Source organism: Mastigoproctus giganteus, chromosome 6, assembly GCF_048544385.1.
Source record: "Mastigoproctus giganteus isolate SK-2022 chromosome 6, ASM4854438v1, whole genome shotgun sequence".
NCBI lineage: Eukaryota > Metazoa > Arthropoda > Arachnida > Uropygi > Thelyphonidae > Mastigoproctus > Mastigoproctus giganteus.
The window spans coordinates 59,481,525-59,506,465 of NC_143580.1; the positions used below are offsets into that span (position 1 = coordinate 59,481,525).

A 24,941-nucleotide genomic window follows, 5' to 3' on the forward strand; every position below is an offset into this window, starting at 1 on the left:
CATTACTTTTTCCAGTGGTATCCATATAAGTCCTACACATGTCACTTCATCAGATATAAAGAAATTTAAAACCTCCATAAAGAAAGCAGGCTGCTTTTCTTTATCTATTACTGATGACCCACTATGTATAAACTGTGCTAAACTACTGCCTGCAGAATTTGTGACATTGTTTTAAATCAAGATGTGTCTGGTTTTCTTGAAGATTTTGCAATTTCTAATCTCTGTTTCTCTGTTTCCCTTTGTGTGAACTTTTAGAGAAGCAACATTCAACACCACTGCATTCCACATAAAATGTAGATTTATCTGATGTGAGCCCCTGGCCATTGGCCGTGATGGGACAATTGCAACTTTAATTAAAACTTTACTTAAATCTATATATGTACATTGTATTAATTCAGTTGCAATAAAGATTTTCTCTCTCTCTCTCTCTGTAAATTTTGTATTTATCAGTATCAACTGGCCTTAAACACATTTTTCAGTGATTAGGAAGGCCTAACTTTGGGGAAGGGGATGCCAGAGGTTTATCAAACTCTAATGAGAAACTAAATGACTTTGTGATAACTAAAAGGAAAGTGGAGGAGAAATTGTTGAAGATGGACATAAAAATGGCAACTGGGGTGATTGGAATCTCTCCAATTATATTAAGGGAGGCAGCAAAGGAGGTAAGCAAACCCTTAACCATAATTATGAGACCATCCCTGGATTCAGGGGAGGAACTTATGGACTGAAGATGTGTGAATGTTGCCGACCGGACTAGCCGGGTGGGTAAAGTGCCTGCCTGACAACCCAAAGGTCGTGGGTTCAAATCCTGCCTCGGGCTTGGATCAGAGTAGAAAATACAAAAATGTTGGGAGGTGCATTATGGCCACAGAAGCCGATGTGCCAACAACTAACAAAAAAAAAAACAAAAAAAAAAAAAAATTGTGAATGTATCCCCAATTAATTTTTTTTTTTTTTTTTAATTTTTTTTTTTTATTATTTTTTTAGGAGCATTATGAACTAAGGCCATATTGCTCCAGGGATATGCGGTGGTCATTTCCTGACCTTTCCGCATCCTCCATATTTGGTGGCCACGGGCTCGAACCCCGGTCTAATCAAGAAGCGTGTGCTGCACACTGCTGCTCCTGCTCACCTGGCTACGGAGGCGCCTCCCCAATTCATAAAGAGGTATCAAAAGATGACATGACTAATTGCAGACTTTTTAGCTTAACGTCTGTTCTGAGGAAAATAATGGAATCACATGTTTAAGAAGTAATGCAGAACTGTCTGGACAGGCATCCAATTATAATGTAGTCACAGCATGGATTTGTTAAGGAGTAGTTTTGTCTAACTAATCTGATAGGTTACTGTGATGCAGTGACCAAGGAACTGGATTCAAAAAATAATTTTGGAATCATATACTTGGATTTCAGGAAGGCTTTTGATACTGTTGCACATAAAAGACTGCTATACAAATTGGAGCAATGTGGCATAAAGGGCAAGTTACTACTATGGATAAAGGTATGGTTAAGTGGGAAAAGCAGAGGGTAGTTATCAATGAGGACTGTTCTTCATGAACTAATGTTATTAATGGAGTTCCCCAGGGTTCGGTGCTGTGCCCATTGTTGTTTTCAGTATTTATCAATGATATTGAATAAGGAATATCTGGTTTTGTAAGTTTTCAGTTGATACAAAGGTTAGCAGGGTTGTTAATGATAGTCATCAGGGTGAGCTACTGCAACAAGAGCTAGGAAAATTTAGTCGATGGGCTGGGAAATGGCACTTGAGGTTTAACATTGACAAGTGCAAGGTACTGCATATGGGTAGTAGTAACCCCAGAGTAACTTATCATCTGTGTGGTACTACACTCAGCGAGAGTGTAGTACCACACAGATGCACTGAACCACTACATTAGTGGAGAATGAAAGCCCTGGGGATAATTGTGCAGTCCGACATACTGCCAGGACAACTCACGGTGTTTTGTCAATGATATACAGAAACTTTACTAGCCAGGAAAATGAGGTGATTATTGGTTTGTCTGGAGGCCTCACTTTAGGAAGGATGTAGATTTTCTGGAACAAATGTAGGGTAGGGCAGCTAGACTGGTGAAGAGAACAGGCAGTGCTCTTACCTAGAAAGGCTTCAGTTTTGTAAATTGCAGTGTCTCAAGGCTATATGCACTTGGGGAGATCTGATTGAGGTATTTAAAGCCTTGAAAGCCTTGAGTAAGCTGAATATTAATGGCATTCTTCCATTTGCAGACTACACACATGAGGGGGGAATAAATTCAAGTTAAGGAAGGATGGTTGCAAGACAGATGTGCAAAAGTTTGCCTTCAGTTAGCAGGTGGTTGATTGTTGGAACAGGCTTCCATCTGTTGTGGAAGCAGATGGGTTGAATAAATTCAAGGGAGAACTAGACAAATTCTTGGAGGGTATGGGTAGGTGAGCTGGGGTTTTTTTTTTTTTTTTTCCTGGCTGATGCTATATAAGCTTGCTTTCTTTCATCATTTACTATATTACTATTACTTCTGCTAACTCACTGTCAGTGCAAAATTACCACTAGGCAGTCTATAATATTATCAATCTCTGCAAAATAAAATAAAATAAACAGTTCACTTTATAATAAATAGCATTATCAAATGCTACTAATGGAATAAGTATCCTACAAGCACAAAATAATGCCCTGCCACCCCCCTCAATAATTTTTCACTGAATGAATTTGGACATGTGAATATAAATCATTACCAAACAAGAAATTTCATTATTTCTTTATGAATTTTTTCGTGAGTTTTATGACTAGTATTAGTAGTGGCAAATAAGGCAAAAAAAAGCAAGCTTATAGAGCATCAGCCAAAAAAATACTCACCTCACTCATCCATCCCTTCCAAGAATTTGTATAGTTCTTCCTTGAATTTATTCAAACTACTCACTTCCACAATAAAATATGGAAGTTTATTCCAACAATCAACCATCCTTCCTCAATTTTAATTTACGGCCTCTGATGTGTGTAGTCAAGATTGAGAATGCCATCAACGTTGAGCTTACTCAATTCATTCAAAGGCCTTAAACACATCAATCAGATCTACTCACAGGAGACTAGTCTCCAGATAGTGCAACATGCAGAACTGAAGCCTTTCTTGGTAAGAGTACATATTTGTCCCCTTCACCAATCTCATTGTTCTTTTCGCACTCATTCCAGCAGATCTATATCCTTTCTAAAATGAGGCCTCCAGACCTGTATGCAGTAATCAAGATGTGGCCTGGTATTGCTTTATACAATGGGAAAATCACCTCCTTATTCCTGCTAGTAAAGTTCCTGTATATCATTGACAAAACACCATGAACTGTTCTGGCAGCCTTCTCAAAGAACTTATTATATGACGGCACAAATGCCTACAGGTATTTTTCCTTTTCCACTGCCTTGAGTGTAGTACCACACAGTTGGTATGTTTATCATGGTACCGCATATGGTTGCTACCCATATGCAGTACCATAGGGCACCTCCATAACCGGGTGGGCAGGAGCAGCAGTGCATAGCACACACTTCTTGATTAGACCGGGGTTCAAGCCCATGACCACCAAATACGGAGGATGCGGAAAGGTCAGGGAATGAACACCGCATATCCCGGAGCAGTATGGTCTTAGTTGCTAATGCTCCTAAAAACCAAATAACAAACAAACAACAAAACAGCAGTACCATGTATTTGTCAATGTTAAACACTTTAACTGCCATTTCTCAGCCTGTCTACTTAAATAGCCTGTCTATTTTTTAGATCTTGTTCCAGTAGCTTACCTTGATTACTGTCATTAAGCGACCTGCCAACCATTGTAGCATCTGCAAACTTAGACATTAAGCATGATATATCTTCATCAGTATCATTAGTGAATATCGAAAACAACAGTGGGCCCAGCACTGAACCCAGGGGTTCCACTAAGAACATTAGTCTGCAAAGAACAGTACCCATTAATGACTACTCTCTATCTTCTCCATTCAACCATCCCTTTATAAATAGAGTAACTTGCCCTTAATGTCATATTGCTTCAGTTAGTACAGCAGTCTTTTATGTACAATAGTATCAAAAGGCATCCTGAAATCCAAGTATATAATATCAAAATTATTTTTTTCATTTCATCTTATTCCTTTTTTTATTGTGTCATAGTATGCAATCAGATTGGTCAGACAAAACCACCCCTTAACAAATCCATACTGTGACTGTAGTATAATTGCATTCCTGTCTACATTGTCTTGCGTTACACCTTTAACCAGTGACTCCATCATTTTCCCTTTAACAGACAAGCTAACAGGTCTGTAAATACTCATGTCATCTTTCAATGACCCTTTGTGAATTGGGGATACCTTTGCATGTCTCCAGTTCATAGAGATCTCCCCGAAGTCCAAGAATGGTCTCATAATTATGGCTAAGTTTGCTTACCTTCTTTTCTACCTTACTTTATATAATTGAATAGACTCCATCTACCCTGGTACCTCTTTTTATGTTTAGCTTCAATAATTCTCATCCACTTTCCTTTCGGTTATCACAAAATTATTTAGCTCCCTGTTAGAGTGTGATAAATTGCTGACAACTTACCTAAACAATTCCTCATGTGTGAGTGTAGATGCAAAATACCTCTTCAGTTTGTCAGCAACGTGAGAAGGGTCATCAGCAATTAAACCACTGACATTCAAGTTTCCCAATGTGATTCAACCTCTTCCTTTTCCTGTTAATGTAAACAAAGAAATCTTTTTTGCTGTTCTTTGCCAGAGACTTCTTGTAATCTGCCTTAACTTGCCTAACCTCCTTTGTAACTTGATTACAGACTAGTTTATATCTACCATAGGCATCTAATTACCTGATAATTTATAAGCATTCCACACATTTTTGTTCTCTGCCCCAAGTCTCATTAGTTTATTTGACATACATTTAGGTCTAAGCCTTGAACAGTATTTCTTAGTTGGTATGAAAAGTCTGGTAGCTTCTATGATTATATTACTGATCATTTAAAATTTAAAATTTAAAATTTTCTTTTGGTAACATCATCAGTTGTTCCCACTGTATAGAATTTAAAAACTGTCTGAGACCACTATAGTCACCCTTACAAAAGCAAAAGCTTTTCCTTTGCCCTTAACAATGGTTATGTCTTTAAGTAAATTCCACATCAATACACTGTGATCACTGCCAACCTGTAGGTCTTTTAATGCATATCTTTAATGCTTGAAGAGTTGCTACTGATAACTAGATCAAGGGTACTGCTTCTTGTTGCCTCTCTAACATGCTGCTATAGAAAACAGTCATCCAATAAGTCCACAAAAGTCTTGCTTGTATGTGAGTAACCAACCCACAAATTCCAGTTAACATGTGGAAAGTTAAAATTCTTCCTTATAAGACATTCTGTCTTAGAAGGGGGATTTTAATTATGATTTACTGGCTCACTCTATATTTTTATATACTTGTTTGGTATATATCATTACAGTAATTAGGCCTATAGCATACTCCTACTCTCATTTTCGTTTTCCCAGTCGTTTGGTCTGATAATGCTGGGCCAGTGCAATGCTTAGTCAATATGCAATGCAATGTTGACTCAGCATTGCACTGGCCACCCATATTGACTGGATGCACTGCTTTAGCTTTAATATGCTTCTTAACTAAGAGCATAACCCCCTGTCCTGCCCTCTCTGTCCTTTCTGTCTAAAATTCTGGATACTCTCTGCCAACTGTGGCAGACCAGATGGGATGAGACTACCAAGGTAAAGTCGCTAGGAGGTTCCTTTCTCAGGTACAAAAACTATGTTAACTAGGATAGTTAAATACAAAACTATGTTAACTAGGACTTGCCCAACATCCTTAACCTGTGGAGCTGATGAGGACTGGGCACATGTACAGGGGAGGAGGTTGAAGAAAGATTTGTATTCACCCAGAAGTAGTTGTGATAGAAAGATGAAATTTTTTTTTTGTTTGATACATTGAATTCTCTATAGCAGCCACGCAAATTTTTGTTTCAATCTGGCAATTCATTTTTTTTATTTACACTGAAAGAAGTGAAATGACCCAGTGGATAAAGTGGAATACAAAGCAGTGGTTTGGTTCCGCTTTCTGCAAAAAAAAACACCCAGAACAATCCATGAAGAAATGGTTGCTGTTTATGGAGAAGACTGCCCAGGTTACAATGTTGTTGCACACTGGTATGAAAAATTCAAATGTGGAAGAACTTCTGTGCATGATGAAGAAATTCCAGGAAAGATTTCTCCTGGGATTCCAACTATCTCTTCTGTTACTCCTGGGAAAGAATAACAGAAGAGAATGTTGCAAAAATCGAGGCATTAATCGTGGAAAGTAGTAGTAGTAGTGGCATGTGATGCAAGAAAGCAAATGTATGAGCTTATGCAGCATCAGCCAAAAAAAAAAAAAAAAAATCACACCATTCCCTCCAAATGCCTGTCCAGTTCCTCCTTAAATTTATTCAACCTATCAACTTCCACAACGACAGATGGAAGTTTGTTCCAGCAATTAACCACCCGCTGGCTAAAGGCAAATTTCCGCACATGTATTCTACATCTGTCCTTTCTTAATTTGAATTTATGCCCCCTTAGGTTCGTAATCTGAACAAGTGGAAGGATCCCATCAGAATTCAGCGTGCTGAACCCATTCAAGGCCTTATACACCTCAATCAGATCACCGCGCAGGTGCCTAGTCTCCAGCCACTGCAATTTGCAGAACTTAAGCCTCTCTTGATAAGAGAATCCCTTCATTCCCCTCACCAATCTTGTTGCCCTTCTCTGTACACGCTCAAGTAAATCTACATCCTTCCTAAAATGAGGCCTCCAGACCTGTACGCAGTACTCAAGGCGTGGCTTGACCATTGCCTTATACAGAGGGATAATCACCTCCTTTTCCCTGCTAGCAAAATTCCTATATATCATTGACAAAACCCCATGACCTGCCCTGGCAGCCTGTCTGCATTGCTCAGAAAACTTCATATCTGCCTGCACAATTACTCCCAGGTCTTTTTCATTTTCTACCACCGTAAGTGTAGTACCACACAGTTGGTACGTTTCTCTTGGGTTACTTCTACCCATATGCAGTACTTTGCATTTGTCAAGGTTAAACTTCAGTTGCCACTTCTTAGCCCATCTGCCCAAATTATCTAGATCCTGTTGCAGTAGCACACTGCCATTACTGTCATTAACAACCCTGCCAACCTTTGTATCATCTGCAAACTTCGACACTAAGCCTGATATACCTTCATCAATATCATTGATAAATATACAAAACAACAGTGGACCCAACACCGAACCCTGTGACACTCCACTAATAACATTAGTCCAAGAAAAGCAGCACCCATTGATTACCACCCTCTGTCTTCTCGCACTTAACCATCCTTTTATCCATTGTAGCAACTTACCCTTAATACCATTCTGCTCCAATTTGTACAATAGTCTTCTATGCACAACAGTGTCAAAAGCTTTCCTGAAATCCAAATATATGATATCAAAATTATTCTTTGTATCCAGTTCCTTTGTAACCACATCATAATATCCTATCAAATTTGTCAGACAAGACTTTCCCTTAACAAACCCATGCTGTGTCTGAATTATTGCTGCAGTCTTGTCTAGATGATCCTGCAATGCATCTTTAACCAGCGACTCCATTATTTTACCTGGAACAGAAGTTAAACTAACTGGTCTGTAATTACTCGTGTCACCCTTCGATCCCCCTTTGTGAATTGGGGATACATTTGCACATCTCCAAATGTATCCTCAATTCACAAAGGGGGATCGAAGGGTGACACGAGTAATTACAGACCAGTAACTGTATTAGTGTCAAAGAACTAGCCACAGAGCTCCACATTAGTGCATGGTCTGTAGAGAATATCATCCATCAACAGTTCAAAAAAAGTAATGTGTCTGATAGTTGGGTTCCCAGGTTTCTGACCCCGTACTGGAAGAAAGAAAGAGCACAATATGCACTTGAAATGTTGTTGATGTGCCAGGAAAAGTAAGAGGAGTTTTTTCATGACTTGTCACCATGGATGAAATTTGAATCCATCACTATGATCCCAAAACTAAAGAAAGGTCAAAACAAGAAAAGCATACAAAATCTCCCCCCCCACAAAACAAGTCAAAGTTGCAACCAAGTGCTGCCATTGTGATGCTGTCTAGTTTTTGCGATCAGAATGGTGTAATACTAACAGATTACTTTCACAAGGACTGTACTGGAAGTTGCGTGAACAGCGATCCCGCTGGAAGTTAGCATTTGCGAACCGGTTCCCAAGGCAGTAGGATGGACGAGTATTCAAACATTGAACTGGCCGACATGCACCTCGCGTATGGAGCTGCAGACTGTAACGGGCACGTCGATCTGTGCTTGTACCAGGAACGTTTCATGCACAGGCGTGCTCCTCATCATACGATTTTCACACGTGTGCACAGAAGGTTACGTGAGACTGGTTGTTTCATGAGAGGTGCCATGAATCAAGAGCGAACGACAAGGATGCCAGACAATGAGGAGAATGTCCTACATCTTGCAGAAGGCAATCCGAGTACGAGTACTCGAGCGATAGGCCAACGATTGGGTATTTCCCAATCCACTGTATGGATGATACTGTCAACAAACCAAATGAGTTCATACCATCTGCAACGCGTCCAATCATTGGAGCCTGCAGATTATCCACTCCGGAGGAGTTTTGCTACTTCGTTTCTTCAACAGAAATGGTTCGCAAATGCTGACTTCCAGCGGGATCGCTGTTCACGCGACCTCCCGTTCAACGTCCTCTACCGCATGACGAAGGCATTTCGGACCCTGCAATGCTATGTGATTCCGATTCATCTTTGTGCCCCCTACACCTCCTGCAAGTTTGTCACACTGGTTGTGAATCACCCTGTATATGTTAAATGTAAGTTGTGTGTCTATGTGAATCTGTAAGCAAAATGGATATGATATATAACATGTTTATTGGTACATGAGGATAAACTTTCTGTGGCTATGTTCCAGTGAACATAACCAGAGCAAGTTTAAACATGTAAGCCTATGGGCATAGGCTTACATGTTTAAACTTGCTCTCCAAGTTTAAAAATGGTCGACAGTTAGTATGTTTTGAGAGTTGGTGCTTGGTTGGAGTTCTCACTCACATCCACGCTGTCAGAAGTGAGTGGGAGCTTGTAGATGCAAGGATATGAGAATGGCAAATTTCACTGGTATCTCTCTATCATGGCTGCTGTGATAGATACAAGATTTGAATGAATACAAAATTAGAATGAATGAATGTCCGTGTCCAGCTGCAGCTGTCTGTCACAGCTGCCATGATAGGAGCAAGCATAAGAGAAATGCTAGGGATGAGCAACTGTCCTTGTTTAGCTGGAGCTCTCTGTCACGTCTGCCACAGCTAACTAGCTTAAATGAAACGGTAAGAAGGTATGTATGAATATATATGTATCCCCTTGTTGAATGAATGTGAATGACTGAAATAATTGTTATATGGGTGTATATATATATATATATATATATCCCTGTTATATGTGGGCAAATGTTATATGAACGTTGAACGCAGGGAGATATGTTCACTTAACCTCAAAAAAAAAAAAAAAAAAGTGTCCTGTCCATGTTCAGAGTGTTGTGTCAATTGAATAGGATTAAATGTGTGTCACTGCTGGGCAAATGAGAATGTCAGTTAACTGTCTGAATGTACACTCCGAATATACATAAAAAAAATAAAATATATTAAAATTATTAACTTAAATTCTGCAAGTTAAGACATTCCTAAAATGTGGTATAAATAGAGGGTCATTGTGTAAGCTATGCGATGACTGAATAAATGATTGGTTACCTACCAAAAAGAAAGTGTTTGTGAGAGACAAATAACATGTTTGTATTCAGGAGGATATCATACTATCAGAGTGCAAGGTGATAAATGGAATAAGATAAATGTGGGAGAGGAAGTCATTATAAATGTCAAATTGTCATGTTTCCCTAAATATGTGTCATTAAAAAAAAACGTTCTGTGTATATGTTTGCATGATAGGTGAGTAAATGGCTAGTATACATGTGGTGTCTGATGTGTGTATGATGCCTGTTCTGATAAGCCTCTGCCTGACTTCTGCAGTGGAGGCAACCTAACAAGAAACCTGTTCCCTTGGTGTGGAATCTGCTGACTCTGGCTGTAGCTGGTCAGGCCAGTGTAAAATTTATTTTAATATACCGATAACCATAATGGTGATCTCCCTCCCCAATAGGCTACCCTGACTATGAGTTTATTTCCCTCTAAACCTTCTACTGGCCCTCCCCACCTTTCCCCTATGTTTCACCTGGTGGGCCCTAGCAACTTAAACTCTCCCCTGTTTTTAACAGTCCTTCCCCTGGAGGATGGACTTTCCCCCACAAGGTTATTTTATTATTTATTATTAGCCATATGGTACAAGGAAGCCTGAGGCTTATGCTGCACCAGCCAAAAAAAAAAAAAAAAAAAAAAAAATTTCCCATATTACCCTGAGAGAGAGAGAGAGAGAGAGAGAGAGAGAGAGAGAGAGAGGAAAGTAGAAGGGAATCACCAAGAAAGCAAGAAAGAGAAGAATGCTGATATCCAGCTCAGGTTGCCCCTCTGTTCCCTTAACTTTTGTTTTGTGGAGAGCATTTGCCTTCTGTCCATCTCCTTTACCTTTATCCCAACTTAAACTAACACTCCCGCACTCCTTTTCCAATAAAAACTTCCAGAAATGTTTTTTTTAGGGTCCCTCCCTGGCAAGCATAAGCGGCACCAAGATTCACCCCAGCCAGACACTTTACTTACATCCTATGTCCAGACCACTTCTTTGTGCTGAAGAATGAGCAATGGGAAGGAAGTGGGGGGGGGTAAACTTGGCTCTCCAAGGGCCCACAGCTAAGCAGCTAGAAGAACAACAGCCCAACACTGCACTATGCAGACCACTCAATAAACTTACACTCTCTGGCCTTTACAGAGTTTGTACTGTGACACAGAGTATACTATGTGGAATTGGAGGAGAGACCCAGTGCTATGTCATGTAGCATTAGCATTAGTAGAGGTATATGATACAACAAAGCAAGCTTATACAACACCAGCCAAAAAAAACCTTCCCATTTCACCCATCCATTCCTTCCTTGAATTTATTTCAGCTATCACATCCACAACAACAGATGGAAGTTTGTTCCAGCAATCAACCACCTGCTGGCTAAAGGCAAATTTCCTCACATTGATTCTACAACTGTTTTTCCTCAATTTGAATAATCTGAGCAAGAAGAAGAATCCCATCAGCATTGCACTTGCTCAAACCATTCAAGGTCTTATACATTATATACTATGTCCTTCCTGTATATATTGCACTTCCAATATTCAGATTCATCATACGAGTAACACCATGTCTCTGAAAACTCTACAGTGCCTGCATTTGATGACCTAATCAGTACTTCAAAATTCATCAAATTTATTTACATTGCCCCTAGCATTAGTGTACATGCAAGTATATATGCACCTGTTCTTACTCTTAGTTACCTTAATACAGCTCATGTATTTACTCACATTCTGTGATGACTCACATCAGGGCATGAAATCTCTGACACCTTTCTTCCCAGGCTATTGCATGTTCCAATAGAAGTATTGCAAGAATCACTTTCACCTCTGTCTGTGTCTCTAGTTAATCTATTAGTCTGTGTATCTGCCCAAACTAGCAGTTTTTCGACCCTCCTGTCACTGCCTCGATAGTAACAGCAACTAGCAGATACCTTTTTAAAAAGAAATTTATCAACTCATTTTTATTTGATTTAACTGTATTGATTTACTTCACTTAGATTTCACTTTTGTTCAATGAACTGATCTAAGAATTAAGGAAAGTTTGAGTAAAAGTTCTATTGTGGGTAGTACAAAATTACGAGCTGCTACTTTACTAATGTATAAAATTATAATGATTTAATATTTTATATTAGTATATACCAAATGACCCAAAAGGTACCTACCAAGTTTAAATCTTTATTTCTCCATAGCTATTGAGTACAAAAAATTTATTCAAATGGTATGCAAACCAGATATTCATAGAATTTTTATTTATTGTGTTGCAGGTGGCATGATGATCACAAAATAGCATCATACCATGGAGCAGCAAATATTCATAATTGAGGAATATTTCTGTTTAGCAAAGAGCTCTGAAGCCATCAGGAGAGCCATTCAAAATAAGTTGATGCCAAAGTAGAAGCCAGAGAGGCACACAGTCATTAAACTTGTCTAGAAATTTGGGAGGACAGGATCCATTCTGGACAATTACTCTCATCAATGCTTGTCATCAACCACAAGAACAGGTCTGCAGCATATCCTCAAGTCTAACCTGCATTTGTCTCTTTACAAACATGGCAACCACCTGTTTTTACTCTTAGCTACCCTAATACTTTGCTGATTGGACTTTGCTAATGCTATACTGGGCAAATTTGTGAAGTAAGAAATTGACCTTGCCCTAATTTGATTTTCTGACAAGACACACTTTCATCCTTGATAGATTTGTGAACAAGCAGAACAGGCAAATCTGGATCCCAGAAAATCTGCATGTCATAGGCTCTGCAGGCCTACACCCTGTACTCGTTACTATTTGTTGCACGCTCTCCACTTATGGAATTTATGGCCCAGCAATCATCAAGGAATTGTCGCCTCATTCATCTACAGATGCTTGCTTGAAAACGATTTCATTTCCTTTTGTAGGGTTTCCATGGCTCAGAACTCAGAGGTCATTACTTTATGCAAGATGGACCCAATCCTATCATTTACAGGTGATTTTTGACCTTTTTATTAAACATTTCGGGGAGAATGTCATTACTTTGGACTATCAGAAATACTCTTGAAGTGGCATCAATTGGCTGCCTATTCTCAGATCTCAATCCACGTGACTTCTTTCTATGGGAACGCATCAAAGATAGAGAGTTTACCAAAGCAACCTAAATACCATTGAACAACTGAAATAGCCAATTCAAAATCACATTTTTGATATTTCAACAAAGGTTCTCCAGAGTCATAACAGATTTTAGAGTAAGGCTGAGAAGAATCATCAATGTGGAGGAACCACATCAAACATATTGTCATATAAATTCTGAGCAGTTAATTTGTATACCATTTGAAAAAACTTTGTACTCTCAATAGTTATGGAGAAATAAAAATTTGAACTCAGTAGATCCTTGTTGTTACTAATTATGATTGCTTGATTCTTGTCTAATATTAAATTTTAGGGTGATATTCTTATTTTATCCTTTTTGTTTTTGTTAGCAAAAAGAACAAACCAGTCTTATCAATAGTCTGCGTGCAACAACAGAAGCATTACTTGCAGGGTCTGAAATAATTCCAAATAAACCTATTCCTGCTGAGCCTAAAGAAGAAGCCAAAGAGGATACATCTGCATCTGTTCGCCTACGCAAAAAAGGACCTGCTCCAGGTCGATCTGACAGTATATCTTCTCAGGTAAGAAAGTTTAAAGAATTACATACAACCAAAATATTATTTTTATCATTAGTATGAAATTTTTTGGCAGTATATATGAATGCTCTGCTGAGCAGTGAAATTGCCCATCCTAGAAGGAGTAGACAGATCTGTCTGAAATATTTTTTCATGAATATCTTTTAGATAAAAATATGTAAATGATTAGCTTTTAAGGACAGTTAATGCAGTGACATGGGAGCAGCACAACTGATAATCTTGATTGGTGGCAGGTGTTAGCATTTGTTAGTGTTTGAGCAGCAGTGTGCGTGCAAAAAAAGTTTAACTCTATATCTTGCTGAGAGAATGAGTGCCTTTTAATTAGTAAAAGTGGAGTGCCTTTGACACATGATCAGAGGGTTGGTTACAAGCACCTGAACAAATTTGAATGGAGATGGATTATTAGTTTTTCTCAACCTCAGTAGCCAGCACATGGCATATCACTGTTCATAATGAGTCATGCTACGATAATTGCAGGAAGGTATTAACAATAGCTGTAGGTAGGTCCTCATGCCTAGTACCCAAATTCTGGAGCTCACAGGTGAGCATCATCATCAGATGAACACAGGACGGGTCCATTAGTTGGCTTCTGAGCACATATCCATGACAGATTGCCAGATTTCAAGCCAGTGTTGAAGCTTGGCATGGCCCAAATAAGTAGATGCCTTTAATTAAGACTGAGAGAAGTGTGGCATTTTCTTACCATCCATTGTGCATGGGTAGTGGTATTAGATGTCCACATGAATTTGATGTATGATAATTTAGCAAAAAATAATTTGATGCTTACAACGGTGTGGTGTATGCATGGCAATTCACTATATAAGAATTCAGTAAATGCACAAAAATTCAGTGTGTGATCTCACCAACAAGAATTTACTTCCTACATATTTATTTATTTTTCTTTTTTTATAAATGGTTATTGAAACCTGTACCACTGAAGTAGTGTGGATAAGTTAAGGGTTGGATGGCCAGATTTGGTTGTTTTTGATTTTGCTCCAAAGTATCTAAGGCTGGACAGACAACTTGAGTAGTCGAGACCTGCTAATTTTCATTAAATCAGACAAATGCTAATAATTTATTGTAATTTTTCCTTGTAGAGGATCTGCGATCTCATTATGGATTTAAAATAACTTTCTGGATTTTTTTGAAAAGGGTAGTATAGGCTATTTTTGGAAATTTTAAAGGAATATTATATATTTTATTTTAAGGCAGAAGAATATTCTTACCTTGGGTTTTCTTCAGGAATGGCTGCATCCAGGTGAGATGTAATTCAGAAGGTGTTGAAATTGCATTTATATGGAAGGAGGACAAAAGAAAATGATTTAGGACAAAAGCCAGCTTTTGTCCTAAATCCTTGCATGAGGAGTAATTGTAGGCAAAGGGAGTGATGTCCTGAAGCCTAATGGGAGCTTTTTTTGTAAATACCATCTTCAAAGGAGGGTGAATACGTGTCAAGACCGTCTTTTATAGCCCGGACACATTCCATTGCCATATTTCAAAAACGTGGTGGGGGGGGGGGGTGTTGAGTAGTCGAAAAAGAGTGAAGTAGGGTGAAGGGGAAGAATTTCCCGCCTCACCGTATTACACTTATACTTTAGGAATTTGGAAATTGTAGATTTTTTTTTGGCGAAAAAAAAAAAAAAAAAGGTAGGAAAGGGAAAGAAAGAGGTTTCACTTGGAAATCCGGGAGCATGACTACCCATCACCGTTAGTAGAGGTCCTGGATTGGGGGGGGGGAGGTGTTATGTTCTTTTGCTAAAGTTGAACTTATAGGATATTTTTTTAGGTCCCATTCTTCAGAGATTATTATTGGTCTATGTATGTTGATCTCACTGGTTTCTAACTTAAATTTTGTGTCTTGTTTGTCAATTATTATTGTTTTTGGAAGGAGGGATAATGTCCTGTGTCTAAGTGGTGAGCTACCAATTCAGAACAATTTTTTTTTTTCATTCGGTCTGTTTTTTCTTTGTTATTTGCGGCTACTTTTAAACTGTTTTTGTTTTTGGATTCTTATATGTAGCAATGTTCTCGTGCTGCCTATATATATACAATCGTAATCCGGTGTGCAAGGAATTGCATAAACCACATTTGTTTGCTGATTGAAATCTATTGTTTTTTTGTTGATAGCTAAGCTTTTTAGGTATGTCCATGGTTTTTTGGAGCTGCCAAAGGCTAGATTTACTCTAGAATCTTTGAAGATTTTTTTCAAAGGCTGTTGGCACATTTCAATGTACAGGAGCCCTATCCATTGTTTTTTGGTGCTTCTCATTTTGGTTTTTCTTTACTGTTTCGGCTGTATTTAAGGCACCGCTTATGAGCCATTTTGGATAACCGCAGTTGGAAAATCTGTTCTTAAGTGTTTCAATCTCCTGTTTGTGTTCATCCTCTGTAGATGAATACCTGAAAGTATTGTTGAACTGGGCTATTAGGATTGATTTTTTGTGAGAGAGGGGGCCATAGCTGTCAAAATGTAAATAATTCCCCTTGTTTGTAGGTTTGTGGTATATTTTTGTGTTGATTTTGGTGGCATTTCTTGTTAATGTTAAATTTAGGAAGTTGATCCTGTTGTTTTCTTCATTTTCAGTTGTGAATTGTAGCCAATCATCTACATTATTCAACTCATGGAAAATGGTATTTATGGTGTCTGGTTTGCCTATAAGCAGACAATCATCTACATAACTTTCATAAAATTTAAGGGATGGGGAAGAGTACTTGGAAATGATGTGGTTTTCTTTTTCAGGAGGTAAAATTTGGAGAGATGTCCACTTATGGAACCGCCCATTGGTACCCCATATACTTGTTGGTTAAAATCTCCTTCATGGGTGAAATAATTCGCTGATAACAGTATATTTAGTACGATTGTTATATCCGATTCTTATAAGTGTGGGATCATTACATAATGTGTCTTCAGTGGCCCTCACAGCTTTTTGAGGGTGTACGTTTGTGTATAGTGATTTTATATCAAAGGAATATAATTTGTCATCATCATGTTCTAATTTTATATTTTTGATTGACAAAAATAGGTGTTCCATGTTTTTTATGTGATATTTGGAATAATTCATTAGGCGTTTTAGTATATCAACCATAAATTTTGCTAAGTTTGCTGCTGATGTATTTTTGAAGCTTACTATGGGCCTCAATGGTTTGTCTGGTTTATGCAACTTGTGACTCCAAATAGTAGTAGTAGTAGTGGTGTGATGCAAGAAAACAAGTGTATGAGCTTATGCAGCATCAGCCAAAAAAAAATATATATATGTAGGGTGAACGTGTGCAAATTGTTGGTAATCTTTTCTTGTGTGCAAATTGCTGGTAATCTTTTCTTCAGAGCATAATCTTTTTAGTTCTTTTTCGATTTTTGATCTCATGGTGGGGATAGGATTTTTGCCTAGTTTCTGGTGTGTATTTGTGTCTTGTAGGAGGTTTGCCAATTTGTTGTCTTAATCGGATTTGTTTATTAATACTATTGAGTCACGTTTATCAGCCTTTTGAATGATGATGTTTTCATTTGTGGCTAATTTTTTGATGCATTGAAATTCCTCTTTTGAAAGATTAGGAGAAATATTTGTTTTTTTTGTTTATCACGTTATTTATTTGTTTGATTAGTTTTTTTCCTATTGCTGTGGCTGTATAAGCCTGTTTGGACTTTTATTACATATTCGTTGTATGGGGTCTTTTTTGGGGTCATGCTGTAATTGAGGCCTTTATAGAGAAGCTTGCGTTCATCTTTTGTTAAGCTATAGTTTGGATAGGTTGGTTATGAATTCACTGTTTGCATAATCTATTATGTGCATACCTACAGATAGCGGTCTTTGTGATTTTAAAAGAGAGTTCCATTTTTTCTCATGTCTTGTGGTAAGTATTTCAGTATGAAATTTGATTCTATCCTGTACGTGTAGGAAAAAGTTATTCTATAGGTCCTCTTTAACAAGTGATTTTAGTTGATTTTTTACTCTGTGGATATAGTGTAGAAAGTTTTCCTTTGCTTTGTTTTAGTGGATGCAACCGTTCCTGAAGAAAACCCTAGGTAAGAGTATTCTTCTGCCTTAAAATAAAATATATAATATTCCTTTAAAATTTCCAAAAATAGCCTATACTAACCTTTTCAAAAAAATCTACAGTTTATTTTAAATCTATAATGAGATCGCAGATTCTCTACAAGGAAAAATTACAATAAATTATTAGCCTTTGTCCAATTTTTCGAAAATTAACGGGTCTCGACTACTCAAGTTGTCTGTCCAACCATCTAATAAAGTTTCGAGACTTTAGGACCTCCACATATTTTTTTACTCTATGTCATATATCAAAATTTAGCTATTTGATGTTTCATAACCGCTAAAATGTGTCGGACAAATGCTTCAGTGAATAATCCATTGTTCTATTTCTAAGGCGTACAACCCCCCATTACGTGAGCATTTCAACCTATATGAAGTAACCATAATAAGATATTTCCAACAGAAAACGCACATAGATTTTTTTTAAAAAATGCATACATTCACAGATTATCCCCAAATTTGCACAAATAAAAATACAAGAAAATTATAGAAATTTCAGAAGATAATTCAAAAGGGCTGGCATATCCATAGTAAAATGTGCACTAAAACAAAGGACCTAAGCAAAGGAAAACCTTCTACACTATATCCACATGGCCCCCGAGTGCCAAGTGAGTGACTATAGCGATTTTTGAGTGATTTCCAAGCAATTTTCTTAAAGAGCGGCTGATAATTATAGTGTTGTTATTCATTTTTTTTAAGAGTTATTTAATTTTGCTCTTCTATAGTAAAGAAGCTAGCGTACCTAACATAAAGGAAAGACACCTTTCTTCTCGTACATAGGACTAACTTACTAACACAAATTTTAATACTAACAAATAACTTCACTTTATCACTTGGTCACTGGTGGCACTGCTCCTGCCTCCATGTGGCAGGGCTGGAAACCTCTGAGAAGAAAGCCCCTCTCCCAGGGCTAAAAGAGCAACGATGGACAAAAATAAACAGTCCGCATGTGGATCTTTTGATTCAGATCTAGACAAACATAATCCAGATCATGACAACACAAATATATCCCATGCTAAGAGACAAAAAAAAAGAATTAACGGATAATATCCCTCTTCTCTTTTTAAAACTACACTCCTCCACAGACCAACCATTGAGTAAGCTGTCCCCATTTTTGATACAGAAATGTCTCAAAAATATGCCTTCAAAAATGGTTCGGCGATTAAGATCCAGAGATTTATTAGCTGAAATGACCGAACATAGACATGCCGAGAGACTATTGAAAGTATCTACTTTTGATGGAATTCCCACGAAGGTTGCCCCACATACCACCTTAAATTCCTCTAAAGAGGTAATATCAGAATGGGATCTATTAAATGTATTGGAGGATGTACTTGTGCATGAACTAAGAGATCAAAACATGGTATAAACCAAAAGAATTGTCATAAAAAAAGATGGAAAGCCTGCCCCTACACAGACAGTGATACTAACATTTAAAACACCAAATCTACCTACTTCCATTAAAGCTGGTTATGTTAGATGCCAAGTAAGACCATACATTCCTAATCCAGTCTGGTGCTTTAAGTGCCAAAAATTTGGTCATTCCCAAGCTGTCTGCAAAGGTGTAGCCACTTGTGCTACCTGCGGATCAAAAGAGCATACACATACAAAAACTGAAATGCAAAGTTGTCCTAATTGCCATGGTAACCACTCTGCCTTCTCTAAGGAATGCCCTCAATGGAAAAGAGGAAAGAATATTCAAAAATATAAGATTGAGCAGAAAGTATCATATCAAGAAGCTAAAAAACATTTTGCAGTACCTGCTAAGTCACTTACATATGCTTCAGTTACCCAACGGCTATGCTCAGTAGCAACTCAGACTGACTGCTCAGTCCCTCCAAATATCTCAATATCTGCTTGGGCTAAATCACTCCTGTAACAATACCTCCAGATAAAAAACTTAATGATCAACCAAAAGAACGAGCCACCAGCCCTGAAAGAAGCAATGCAACTAAATTTATATCCGATACCATGGATATTGATGAAAAGGTATATGAAGATGATTCAGTTCTTGAGATTCATCCAGAGGATGGCATTGACACAGGTAGGCCAACCTTCCCAAAAAAAGAAAAAGCAAAAGTAAAAAAGTAAAGTAAAGTGCAGCCATTATCAACCCACTGCAGGATGGAAGCCTCCTCAACAATTCATGCTGAGGGAAATGGACCATAATCTGCCATGCTGGTCCAGTGCGGGTTGGCAGATCGACCATATTCAGCAGTCAGGGGCTTGACCCCCTGTCTACTCAAAGAGCGTGCGCTACTGCACTCCCGCTCCTGACCACTCGGCTACGGAGGCCCCCAAAAGTAGACAGGCGTAGAAAGACAAAAGTAGAAAGCAAAAGTAGACAGGCGCAAACAAAAATATCCACCGTAAGTAACCAAACCCACCAATTAAAACCAAACAATGCACACAGTGATTCAATGGAATTGTCGCGGACTTTGTGCTAATTTATCTACAGAATGGTCCTACGTGAATATAAGCCTGTTGCAGCATGCATACAAGAAACAAACCTGACGAATGCAGTATCTATAACAATCAAACACTTCACTATGTATAGAAAAGATAGAAGCTGCTCTAATGCAGCACATGAAGGAGTAGTGCTGTTAGGGGGAAGCAAAGAATGACATAAGTAATTACAGACCTGTAAGCTTAACTTATGTTCCAGGAAGAATAATGGAGTCACTGGTTAAAGAAGTGATGTAGAAATAATTCTGATATCATATACTTGGATTTTAGGAAAGCTTTTTATACCATTGCCCATAAAAGGCTGCTGTACAAATTGAGCAGTGTGACATAAAGATGAAGTTACTGCTATGGATAAAAGCATGGTTGAGTTGGAGAAGACAGAGAGTAGTTATCAGTGGGCACTGCTCTTCATGGACTGATATTATTAGTGGAGTTCCACAGGTTCAGAGCTGGACCCATTGTTATTTTCTGATTTTCTGAGATGATCTGCCATACAAAATATATCAAGAACTGCACTGTGGTTAATATATTTACTGCTTTTATTTTATCATGCCAAAATTTTTCTTGCATACTGTTATACATTGAATTCTCACAGAATATTCTGAATTGCAATACATTCCAAAGTGCCTTTCAGTGAATTTTCATACACCATATTATCACATACACTGAATTGTCTGCACATAATTATGACTTGTAGTGAATGGCATCATATATAGTCTTTTGTGATAAGTACCAGTTCTGTTTTGGAGTTAGTGACAGGCATATTTGCATTTGGAGATGCACTTGAGAGAACTATCATACACCGTGAATGAGAGAGTACCATGTCTTGCCAATAGCAGAAGGTACTTTAGCAGCACAAGGATCTCAGAATGTCAGTACCATCCTGATTTCCTTGCTTCTGCCATTCATATATTACATCACATCTTGCACAAGAAAGATTATTATACCAATTAATTTTGAAAATTAGTATAACCATCAGTACATGCAACATAATTATTTATTATAATTAAATAAGTGAAATTGGTTTCAGTGTAATGTAAAATACATTAACGTGTTTTCCAGCATGAATTAATGTTATTTTATATTAAATTTATTCCAGGGTGGAAGAAAATTTTTGGCACCTTCGTTATCAGATGGTGCTTCAAGAGCTGAGAAAGAAAGATATCCAGCAAAAAAATGGAATAACAGAACACAAGGTAAGTATGATCCCCCCCCCTTTTTTTTCTTGAAAATAAAGAGATGAAATATGTTTAAGCAAATTACATACTCTCATTAAAAGTCACATTGAGTTTTTGAAAATTTATATGAGGTTTATTCAAATTATCAAGCCTGAAGGAGTTTCAGTGTTAGATAAAATGTAGGATGTAAATTAACTTGTGCAACTATAAGAAAGTTTTTCTAAAAGTGCCTCAGAAGTGATGCCATATCAACAACAACATTGCAGCAGAAGCATGTGTTTACAGGATTTTGTTATTTAAACAAAATGAAAATTAATTATGAAAATTAAATAATCGACAGAACAGCCTTTGATATTTTGATTCAATAATATTAGATAAAAATATCAGAGGTCATATTCTTTTGACATAAATGTACGAAATATATTTTGAATATACTTGTATTATGTTTGATACATCAATTTTTTTCTCGCACTGTGTTATGGTACAAGACAGCGTAATCTTCGAAGTGCATTAATTCACACCTTGTATCTTTAGCACTGTTTCTAAGTCAAAACGAAAGACAGTATAGAGCAAATAAGTTATTGAGGCTGAAGATCAGTATACACAATATGTATGCAAATCCCAGGGGCTCACATCTGGTGAGAATGGGCTTGGCACACCCAGGGTTGCACACTCCTATACTTGCTAACTAGGAGTCTAAAATGATGATGGAAGTGACATTCAAGTCAAGTGGACCCAATTTTGGTGAAGTCCAGACGGTCTGTGACAGCCAAATCCTCTGCTTGCACCTTCATGATGGTGGGACTGTTAGTAATCCTGGGTATAACCTCCATGCCAAGCAAACTATGGGTTGACTGCCCATGTGTGAACCAACGTAAGCAAGGGTTGAGGCATGGCACCCACACTACATGGAGGAATGCTGCCCCTCTGTGTTACCAGGCAATACTAGGTGGTAGATGATTCTCATCAACCGGTGCAACACCACCACTTTATTTATTGAAGGCTTGAAGTGGTGGAACCCATGTTTATTCTTCAGAGTTAAGTTCCGATTAACCCTTCCCTATCTCTTCCATCATGCAATATGACTGATGACTTTTGAGGTTATGTTGAACATCATGGCGAGATCCAATCTTCCTTACATTTTGAGGGTACAGCTCTAAAATGGTGTTCACAGGCCGGCCGGTAGCTAGTACACTGGACCGAACCTATTGGTAACTCTTTAGGAGGCTTCCGGATCAGCTAGTGTATAATCTTGCATATCTACTCTGCCAGATAGCGACTGGAGGGAGTCTGAGTAGTGTGTATGCCGGTTAGCATTGTCGAGGCCGTGTTATGTCAAGGATCTGGGTATATTCTTACCACGTTTTTTGCCATATCCAAAAGTTTCATTACTTCATACAGTATGTGTCCCCCCCACTTTTTCTTACTATTGAATACACTATGAATTGTCAAACTAATACAGTAAGATTATCTGCAAAAAGATCTAAACCTCCCAAACACTTCCTAGTTCATTTCACAAACATGTGTGGTCTCAATTCTAATCTCAACAATGTCCATTTCCACTTGCAGTCTGCCAAATCCCATGTACTTTTTCTGACAGAATCTCAGTTATCGGTTGATTCAACTATTGCTCATCTCAATTGCCCAAATTATTCGCTGTATGATTCCTTTTGCTCCGAGGTGGTACTTGTGCATATGTCTGTTCTGATATTCCCTGTCCGAGACTTGGTATTTTGGAATTTCCTCTTTTCGATCTGCTCTGGCTTAAAATCTCTGTACCTCATTCTGTCAAATTCATCTGTTGTCTTTACCTTTCTCCCAACTCCACTAATCACTCGGAGCTCTTTGACTTCCTCTCTTTGCAACTTGACTTTCTCCAGTCCAACTTTCCTAACAGTAATTTTCCTTGGTGATTTTAATGTTCACAACTCCAGCTGGCTTCTGTTTTCTAGTCACACAGACCCAGCTGGTCGAGATGCTGAGGCTTTTGCAATTACTAATGACCTTGTTCATTTACCTACAAGAATACTGGACAATCCTAACCATACAGCCAATATGCTTGATCTTTTTCTCACAAACAGCCCTTCTAAGTACACATTCGAAGTGAGTGGTCCTTTAGGCACCTCAGATCAAAACTTGGTGATTGTCTCTTCTCCAATGCAGCCTTTATCTCATGGCTATTCCCAACCTCTTGTTGTTTGGCATTACAAGAATGCAAAATGGGATGACCTGCAAGATTTCTTTTCTTCTTTTCCTTGGTTGGATTACTGTTTCAAAACTTCTGATGTCAACATTTGCTCAGATCATGTCAGTGAAATTATTCTTGTAGGAGGAATCCTTTATTCCACACTCCACTTTAAAATCTCATTCTTTATCCAAACGTTGGTTTTCCAATAAATGTGCTAAGGCTGTTCAAGAGAAGAATTGGCTTGTTTCCAATTCTTCAGTTTCATTTTCTGCCTACACCAAAGCTCGCAACAATTGTAAAGTGGCACCTCCGTAGCCAGGTGGGAAGGAGCAGCAGTGCGTAGCACATGTTTCTTGATTAGACCGGGGTTCGAGCCCGTCACCACCAAATACGAAGGATGCGGAAAGGTCAGGAAATGACCACCGCATATCCCGGAGCAATATGGCCTTAGTTGCTAATGCTCCTAAAAAAAACCAAATAACAACAATTGTAAAGCAGTTATTAATCAGTCCAAAATAGATTTTGAACAGGCTAAGAGTAGAAAAATTGCTTCTTGCCCTAATTGTAGCCGAGCATTCTGGTCTCTTGCCGGAGCTATTGGCTGCAACTTTTGCCCATCTCTGCTCCCACCTCTGTCAAAACCAGATGGTTCTGTTGTCACTTCGACCAAGAATAAAGCTGACCTGCTAGCATCCCATTTTTTTTTTTCCAACTCGCGTATTAATGATTTTGGTAAAATACCTCCCACCATTCCTAGCATGCTGCATTCAATGCCTCCTGTGGTCTTCCGTCAAAAGGATGTCAGAAGGATTTTGACAAATCTCAATGCTAAGAAAGCTCCAGGTCCTGATGGTATTTCTCCACTTGCTCTCAAAACCTGTGCTCCTGTTCTTTGCCACTTTTTTTCACTTTCTTATTCTGAAGGTGTTTTTCCTTCTGCTTGGAAATTTGCTCATATACAGCCAGTTCCTAAAAAGGGTGACAAATCAATCCCATCCAGTTATCGTCCCATTGCAATTACTTCTACTCTTTCTAAAGTAATGGAGAAATCAATTAACCACCAACTCTTAAACTACCTAGAAACCTTCTGTCTGATCAACGATCACCAGTATGGATTCCATCAGTGTCGATCCACCAGTGATATTCTGGCTTATGTTACTCATTTATGGACGAATTCAATGGAACAGTTTGGTGAAATACAAGCAGTTGCTCTTGATATCTCAAAGGCTTTTTATTGTGTTTGGTATAAAGGTGTTCTAAACAAGCTTCCATCTTATGGTTTGCCAACTTTTTTTTTTTTTGTAATTGGTTATCCAGTTTTCTCTCTGATTGCTCACTGAGGGTGATGGTAGATGACTTCTCCACTAATGCTGGTGTCCCTCAAGGTTCAGTTCTTTCCCCCACTCTTTTCCTCTTGTATATTAATTACCTCCTCCATTGACTGGAAATCCTATCTCCATAGTTTTGCCGATGATAGCACATTGCATCCCACTTTCCATTTTGAGAAACCTTGCCCTGCTCAATCAGCTTCAACTTCTCAAAAGTCTGCTATCAATTCCTTAAATGCCAATACCCACCCTTTATTGCTCTAACTGCCTGACTGCAATAGGATACT

At 38.2% G+C, this 24,941-nt stretch overlaps 1 protein-coding gene across 1 annotated transcript in view; it reads left to right on the forward strand.

The window, feature by feature from the left end:
- Nucleotides 1–24,941, forward strand: part of na (sodium leak channel non-selective protein na) — a 605,671-nt gene that overhangs the window by 552,677 nt on the left and 28,053 nt on the right. Inside the window, exons 39-40 of the mRNA XM_090376183.1 lie at nt 13,236–13,427; nt 21,060–21,156. Coding sequence (XP_090232309.1) covers nt 13,236–13,427; nt 21,060–21,156 — 289 coding nt within the window. The remainder of the gene's footprint in view (nt 1–13,235; nt 13,428–21,059; nt 21,157–24,941) is intronic.